This window comes from Eumetopias jubatus, unplaced genomic scaffold (genome assembly GCF_037043125.1).
Source record: "Eumetopias jubatus isolate StellerSeaLion01/CBP00866 unplaced genomic scaffold, mEumJub1_p1.0 scaffold_6, whole genome shotgun sequence".
Classification (NCBI taxonomy): Eukaryota; Metazoa; Chordata; class Mammalia; order Carnivora; family Otariidae; genus Eumetopias; species Eumetopias jubatus.
The window spans coordinates 74,924,483-74,933,050 of NW_028274812.1; the positions used below are offsets into that span (position 1 = coordinate 74,924,483).

Consider the following 8,568-nt stretch of genomic DNA (forward strand, 5'->3'; position numbering starts at 1 on the left):
GTCTTATAATTTTCAGTGTACAGATCTTTAATTTCTTTGGTTAAATTTATTTCTAGGGGTTTATTTTCGTGTAATTGTAAATGGGATTGTTTTCTTAATTTTTCTTTATGATAGTTTGTTATTCGTGTATGGAAATGCCAACAGATTTCGTATATTGATTTTGTATCCTGCAACTTTACTGAATTCATTTATTAGTTCTAACAAGATATTTGGTACTTTAAGGTTTTCTATATATATAGCATCATGTCATCTGCAAATAGAGACAGTTTTCTCTTTCCAATTTGGATGCCTTCTATTTCTTTTTCTTGCCTAATTGCTCTAGCTAGGACTTCCAATACTATGTTGAATAACATAGTGGTGAGAATGGGCATTTTTGCCTTGTTCCTGATTGAGAGGAAGAATTTTCAGCTTTTTACCATTGAGTATAATATTAGCTATGGGCTTATAATATGTGGCTTTTATTATGCCCTCTATAAACACTTTGTTCAGAGTTTTTATTATAAATGGGTATTGAATTTTGTCAAATGCTGCATCTATTGAGATGATCATATGATTTTTTCCTTAATTTTGTTAATGTAATGTATCACATTGACTGATTTGCTGATGTTGAACCATCCTTCCATCCCTCAAATATATCCCACTTGTTCATCGTATATGACCCTTTTAATGTATTAATGGAATCAGCATTTTATTGAGGACTTTTTCTAAATTGACATTTTAATAACTCGGAGACTTGTGGGAAATGCTGTGGTTAAAATGGGCTCCCTATTTTATTAATTTATTTTTTTATTTTTTTAATAGGCTCCCTATTTTAATGGAGACATCAGAATCTTAGGGTTGACAGAGACTGAATAGCAGTGCTTCCAAATGGAGACACAGTGGAAACAGTTATAATAGGAAGCTGGTCCACTGTAATCGGCGTAGTTTGGCCTACAGAAATCTTTGGTGGTGGCCAGTAAATCACTGGGTTTCATAGCCTGAAATGATGTTGAAAATCTAACTACTAGGATAGCACAGTTATTGACCAAGAAAAATCAGTGCCAGTGTGTATACAGCTGGTACAAACACACCAGTGTATATCAGCTAAATATCAGCTGGGCTTCGGACCAAACAGGTGGGCAACCCAATGTAGACCTTACTTGCTATGAATAACAACAACAGCAGAAAAACCTGACTAGAGCCACCAATATAGAGTGTCAAGGCCTTCAGCAAATTGCCATGCATAGATATGAATGAAAGACCCCTAAGGTGATGAACTCTGTAATATCCAAAATCTTCAAGGTTCCATTTACTAGAATAACAATACATTGCAGAAAGGAAATCACTAGTCCTTTTGGAAATCACCTGGCAACAGAGCTCTGAACAAATACAAATTTCTAGTGTCTCAGAAATTATTGTGGTCTATGGGACTAAGTGTATGCTTAGGACTAAGTGTATATAGGAACAAATCCATCGTCTAATCATTTTCTCAGTGAAGAGTTAGAGTTAATTTCTTCATCATCTATCACCACATTGGATTCCTAATCACACACACAAAAGGGTTATTCTGACTGGAACTACCCAATGATTTGCAGCGGTAAGTCTCACCGTCAAAAGCTTTAAAAGAAACGGGTATGATTCTTTTTTTTTAAAGATTATTTGTTTATTTATTTATTTGAGAGAAAGAGAGAGAGTATGAGAGGGGGAAGGATCAGCGGGAGAAGCAGACTCCCTGCTGAGCAGGGAGCCCGATGCAGGACTTGATCCCAGGATCCTGGGATCATGACCTGAGCCGAAGGCAGACGCTTAACCGACTGAGCCACCCAGGTGCCCAACAGGGGTATGATTCTTATCACATCTTGACTCAATATGATCTTTGGATCATATTAACATAATCAGATGGTGATTCCAACTGTAGCTGACAGGTTCTCTTTCTTGTAGCTACTGATTAGGCCAATGCTTTTTTGTTTTTCCTATATTCCATTAAGTAGAGTGCCACCAAAGCAGTTTGTGCTACCAATAAACAACATTACAGACTGTCTTTTTTCAGTGTTCCATTAACTCTCTGACTCTGTGCCAGAATATAATTCTTGACACCAGACCTTGATCATCTCACTGCTAGACAAGGTATCACGCTGGTCTAACAAATTGATGATGATATTATGTTCTTGGGCCTAGAGCACAGGCATCATTAGATTTCCTGAATACCTGCTAAGATCTCATGAAAGCACAAGAGTCTGCCACCCTCAGCCAAATTTGTGGAGGTCGAATGTCTTACGCATATTAGGATGTGACCTCCATAGGGAATAACTAATTGTGTACTTTGTTCCATCTATGACTAAGAAGGTCCCTCAATATTTGCTGGGCTTCTTTGCAATTTGTGTCCGCTGCTCAAACTGATTTATGGGTTGATCCAAATGCTTCTAGCTTTAACTGGGCTCAGAAAAAGGCTGTTCTAGCTGGCCCAGGCTGCAGGGAAAGTAGTTCTACCATGTAGACCTTATGAGGGAGACCCAATGGACTCAGAATTTTGAGGCAAATCAGCATTCTGTATAAAACAAGGATTTTTCAACAAACCATGTCAACTTCAGAAAATAACTATTCTTTCAACTTACTACTGGGCTACATAAGATAAAGCAAATGAAAGAAAATTGTTTTGTTCAAAAGGGTTCTGTGAAGACCTCAAGTAGGCTCCCTCAGGCCTTCACAAGTTCTCTGAAGGGATGGTTGGCATGTTAAACAGTCATATATGGAAACTCAAATTCATAGGCAACATACTTCTGATTTAATATAGGGATGTTTTAGAGGTCCTTGTATTATGTCCGTCAACTCATCTGGTCCACTCCTTAATCCACTATGCAAGTATCCTTAGCCTTTAGCCCAAGACATGATAGACCAGTAAGGAAGGAGAGGCAGAGAACATATGTGAAGAAAGGTTGATTTAATCAGTAAGTTTTTTAAAAAGACACTGCAATATTTATAAAGAGCATTCATTCCAAATAACCATTTAAAAATATAATGTATACAATATCATGATTCTTAAATTCCAAGTGATTCAGACTGATTCTGACTTTCAAGAAAAAAAGGGCAGATGTTAGGTAGCTCAAAAGAAGTGTTGAACAACTGAACATTCAGTAGGCCAGAAATGAGGGTGGCCTTATGGATTTAAGCAGCAAGAGCTCTAAACCATCTCTCTAGAAGGCTCCCAGAGGGTGATTTGATTCCAATTACTTCTCCCAAACCATACAGAGAAAGGGCAGTTCCTCAGAGTAAGTGTTTTATGTATGTCTCTGTGTGTGTGTGTGTGTGTGTGTGGCTGGTGGTGGGGGGGCGGCAGGATGGGAGGTGCTAGAGGAGGAGGGTGGTCTGTGCTCCTATCGGGCTGGGCAGAGAAAATTAGCAGTCTACTATACATACAAAGCAGAGCTTTGAATTATCATATGTCTATTTTTTTCTATAAAACCTATACTTCTCCCATAATTAATGTCTATTATTAGTGTTTCTGATAGGAAAAGAAGTATTGCTGCATGGTAACACCAAGCATGTAAAAATAGGTTCTGAAAAATTACCACCAGAAATAGCTCCAGAAGCAGTAAAGAGTTCATAAGTTATTCCTTTCATTTAGTGAATTACGTAATTTTTTATTCTATATTATACTTCTTTAAGCTTCTTTATCTTTCCATCCCTACTTCTGCTAATTTAATCATAGAAAAAAAAAATCCTCTATGGGAAGTTGAGGCACATTATTAGGTGGATGGCATCTGATATGGAAAAAAAAATTAACAGTAAAAACTTGTGAATGCTACTTACTGATGGTCTTGGGGACAATACGTAGGATACCGACTCCTATACTATATTGTTTTCAGTCCTGACAAAGATTGAGAAATGAGTCTTTGGCAATGTAAGTCCCATTTGTTCCCTTTGTATAGAGGTAAAGGTAAAATATAAGGCCCTTGCTTGCGTCCCAGCCACATCCAAGGCTAGGATTAAAACATGAATGGACAAGCTGCATCATCTGGCAGGGCAGGCCCGTGACCAGAGCCTTGGTTTGAAGGTCTGAGTTGTGCCCTGAAAAGAAACTCCTTCTGAGCTATGAGTGTGTAGGCAGGGCAGAGTAGACTCAGTTCCAAGGCCTCAAGGTCAAGATAGCTTAGTGCAGGGTCTGCTGTTGCATTAGATCCTTGCCCTAGCTCAAGCACATGTGTCTGTATCCTAGACACAGAAAGTAAAACCAGAATGTGCCATTTCACCAAAAATTCTGTAAGCTCCCTGGCACATGCAGCAATGTTTGGCATCTAAGAGAATGTATCACAACATAGGGAGTGAGGCACTCATTCCCCCTGAGGTACTAACTCTCAGCATCCATTTTTGGCATCCTGGTGGGACCAGGGCATCGGTGGGGTGCCTGAGGCCAGCCGGAGAATGAAATGCTCCCTGAGAAAGGGCAGTAGTGGTTAAAGAGAGACCGTGGAAAGCAGAGAAAATTGCAGAGTCAGCTCAGGACATCTCTTAACACGGGTGGGACTCCCAGAAATCCCTGGGGAGGGTGGATACTTTGCAATGAAAAGGAAAAGGTGTGGCAGGTGCTAGTTAGAGGTCACTGTCATCAAAATAAACTCTCATTTTTGACAAAGGCTGGTGAAGCCGGCAATTTTCAGAGGAGATGGCAGTGACTTCTCACCAAAATGCAGAGCTTGATTTTTTTCCCCCAAGGTGATGGAGCAGAGCCATCCATCGTGGTCCTCCTCAATACTGGCGCCCTACAAAGCAATGCATCCTGGCGCACAGGGGAAGGCTGCCAGTACACATTACTTGTGGAACACTCTGTAGGCACGAAACTGCATCTTTTTTGTGTGTATAACGAAGAATCCCGGTATTCTTACCCTTAGTATCATTAATCAGCTGGTCAGAACAGCCAGACAAAGGACACATAGCGTTACATGTCATCTTCAGTGCTCTTGAGGCTGCACTGTTCTGATTCCTCTGCCACCGCACTTAGGATTGAGTTTTACTAAGAGAAAAAACTAGAAATAGGGGGTCTGACTTAAAGGAAGAAATGTAGTCACCGTGTGCTCTTCTCACTTTAAGCTCATTCTCCGATAATGAAAGAAAGAAGATGTGCTGTGCCATCATGTGCCAGTATCAAGAAAGAGAGGAACATTACTTATATGAGTTCAGAGCTGCAATTTGACTATCAATATTAATTACGGGTTTTGGACTCCTCTTTAATCAAGTCAGCTTCACTGGTTAAATTGACTGTTTTTATTAATTTACACTTAGTTTTCAGTTAACACAAGAACATAGAGATAACATCACAATTGCACTGTTATAAAGTTAAAAGGCCTTTGTGTTTCATTACCAGGTAAAAATTTGGGGGCTAGTTGTCTCACAGAGGATGCTAAACAGCCACTGGCCCTTTTATTTTGGTCTTATTAACAGAAATACTGCCTTAGTGAAATTATAAGCATAGGCCTCTTAATTAAGCTTCCTAGGAGTCTGAACTTTTACTTTCAATACCAAATAGTATCTGGAACACATGCTCACTTTTGTGTTTTTTTAGAAATTCTAAGAATTGGCCCAGATTCATGTGATAGTCATTCCTTAATCCATAGTCACCATGGGCCTCAAGGAGTAATTCTTCGAAAGAATGGAAAAGGCGCAGATCCTCTCCATTTCCTTCGGTTTCGACACTTTCAGCATGCTTACAGGAAATGTGTTTCCAGTTGGGATACCTAATTGTGTGCCAGAATTCCTCACAGTGCTCTTTGAAGCCCTCCACACAGATTATACCCGGCTTTCCTGTCATGCAAAATCCAGTCACGTCTAACCTTTTCCCAACATCCAAAATCTTTTTTCTTAGGTCCTGCTGATATATGTGGTGACTGTAGATCCACATTCGGAGGAATGTGTTCTTGACTGGCTTTGCTTGTGTAGATGGTTCGTAAACAAGCTTTCTGTTCAGGAAATAGGAGGCACTATTGTCCTGCAACCACTGGATTGCCGCACATACACAGAGCTCACCTGGATCAAAAGTCCCTATATAAGAAGTGAGACCTTTGTTGAGAAGTAGTTGCTGTTGTCTGTCAAGCTCAGACGACCGTCCAAATAGCTGCAATGCTGCATAGGGGTAGCTGTGAGGCATGGTTACTTGCAAATCAATTTTCACCTTAAAATGAAAATCAAATAGATTTAAGTACCATAAAATCACCTAAGCTAGTTTATCAGTGGCAACAGCATGATTTTGATAAATATAAGTTATTGCTACTATTAAGTGTCAGCTATGGGCCAGAAACTGCACTGAGAATGTCACATACACTATTCCTTCCATGTATGCATTCATGCATTCCAGTATTTATTGAACACCCACCATGTGTCAGGGACCCCATGCTAGGATAAAGAAGTGAAGAAGCTAGATGAAATTTCTGCTATTCATGAAGACTAGAGCCCAGTGAAGGAGACAGACATTAAACTAATAATTACACATCACAAGTACTTAATTTCAATGGTGAGAAGAACAGGGATCCGCTGAAATGTGTAACCAGTGAGACAGAAGTCAGTCTGGGAACCAGGAGATCTTTGGTGAAGGAATGACAGCTGAAGGATGAGCAGGAAATCACTACAGGAGGTGTTCTCAAAAGCCTAGTCCACTTGTTACCTATGCTATGCTCATGTTGGTGGAGACAATGGATCAGAAGATGAAGGTAAATTCATTCATTCATTCTAAATACTAAAATACTAAATACTAAATTTAGATTTCCTGTCTGTATTTGCTTTGTGTCATGGTACTAACCAAAGAAACATTCATCCACTCAAGTCAGTTTTGCTAAAGGTAATACTTAGATTTATAAAAATTATAATACATGTACAAGACAGTACATACTACAAGAGTTGGAATGGTAAAAAACTGGTTGAGTGAACAGAATAATAATGGTAGTATGAGACTGCAAGATGTTTTTAATAAAAACCACTTTTTTAATAAAAACATTTGTTAAAAAGATTGCATGTTTATGTAAAATTCAAGATATTTATTGAAGACAATTTACAGGGCATCCCATATTTTACATATTTCACTTTCAAACAAGTAAAGGATAGACGAATCTGGAATATTCTCTATTTGCTTCCTGGACAGAAATCTCACGTTCCAAGTGTTTCCACTAAAAACCGGGCACCCGGCAAAAATGAAAACAACTCAGGGTTCTTACCTTGGGCTCCTCAATCTGGAGGGTAATCACAAATTCGATTTTTGGCGGCAGCGCCTCCCTTGTGCCTTCCAAATATCGCTTTATATTCGTCAGGACATTTACATCTTCAAGTTTTACTTCTCCTTGGTTAGGAAACATAGAAAACAGCATTTCCATCTCTAGCAGCTGAAGCTGCAGGCATTCTTTCATTGAAGAAGACATGTTGCCTCGAAATCCACCTGCCAGGAAAACTGGAAAGGCCCAGGGGCACTAGGTTTGTTAATTTCAGCGGTGTCCAGAGAAATTTCCCGAAGGTCCCTTTCCGTGGAAGCAGTTTTGCAGGAACGCTACGCACCGACAGCTAGGGGCACAAACCGGGACACTTACACTCTTTCTTCGCTTTATTTCCCAACCCCCAAATTTAGTATACACAATATCCCTTAAGACACCTCGTTAAAATTCAGATTCCCAATTCCGTTATCTCCCCACCCCCACCCCCGCTTCCGATTTAAATCCGGGAATCTGGACTTTCAACAGGTGTTCCAAATTATTCCGTTGTAGGTGGTTGGCAAACACCTGCAGATGCTCTGCAAGCCTGAATTCTAGGAAAGGCAAGGAGCCCAGCTTGCAATCCCACCAGGGTCTCGGGCTTGGGTGGAGCTGCGCCCTGTGGCGAGGGAGGCCCGCAGTCTGGCGAGGCGGTGGTCGCATCCCTTGGCTCCGGGGTCTTGGGGGCCCCGCCGCCCGCAACGCCAGTTGCGGCGCCTAGACCCCAGCGCCAAGGACCCCTTCCGAGCGGGCCTTTACGGCTCACCCGGGAGCCACATCACCCCGGGATGGCATCCTGATAGCTCCGGACGATTTGGGTCCATCTGGCCTGTGTGTCGAAGGGCCCAGGCTAACGGGGAGTCTTACAGGTACATTAATAAAATGATGTTTAGTGCGAGCTGGTGCGGAGAGATGGGGTGGGGGTAGCGGCTCGAGAAGGCTCCCGGAGTTAAAGTTTGGGGAGATGAACCTCGAGGATCTAGAAGGTGATGCGGGAAAGGGGAGATGGCCGAGTCCACCTTGTCAGAGGCCCCAAATCAGGGTTGGTACCCCCCATCTGGGATCACTAGGAACCCTGGCTTCCCAGGAACGCAAGACTGCCACCCTCTGAGACCCAAATTTGGAGGCGGGGACTGCGTTTTTGCCGGTCGCAGTGCTCTGATGGCCCACGACCCTCGGCCCCAACCCCCGGGCCACCGCGGGGGGCCTCACCCTTCCCGGTCATTCAAAGGAAACAGCCCCAAGCCCTCTCAGAACCGGGATCCGCAGTTCCGCAGGCGCGAGCTGCGCATGATCCGCAAGGAGGCGAGGCGGGGCCAGCGGATCCTCCCCCCTCCGTGATTGGCCGGGGGGCGTGGCG

General features: G+C 42.1%; 1 protein-coding gene across 2 annotated transcripts; it reads right to left on the minus strand.

Moving 5' to 3' along the window:
- Window positions 1–5,218: 5,218 nt before the first annotated feature.
- On the minus strand, window positions 5,219–8,492 carry RWDD2A (RWD domain containing 2A). 2 transcript variants are annotated; one of them, XM_028107997.1, is made up of 3 exons: window positions 8,421–8,492; window positions 7,182–7,521; window positions 5,219–6,145 (listed from the first exon to the last, which is right to left on the minus strand). In XM_028107997.1, exons 2-3 carry the CDS (start codon window positions 7,380–7,382, stop codon window positions 5,468–5,470), a joined length of 879 nt encoding a protein of 292 aa, XP_027963798.1. In that variant the 5' UTR covers window positions 7,383–7,521; window positions 8,421–8,492; the 3' UTR covers window positions 5,219–5,467. The 2 variants fall into 2 exon arrangements, with proteins under 2 accessions (XP_027963798.1, XP_027963800.1); XM_028107999.1 differs by having other exon boundaries at window positions 7,182–7,411; window positions 8,421–8,483.
- Window positions 8,493–8,568: the final 76 nt, after the last annotated feature.

Bases quoted from the DNA above. Each gene is read 5' to 3' on its own strand.
- RWDD2A (XM_028107999.1), bottom strand. The intron at 6,146-7,181 runs GTAAGAACCCTG...TTTCATTTTAAG, and splicing joins TCCAGATTGAGGAGCCCAAG to GTGAAAATTGATTTGCAAGT.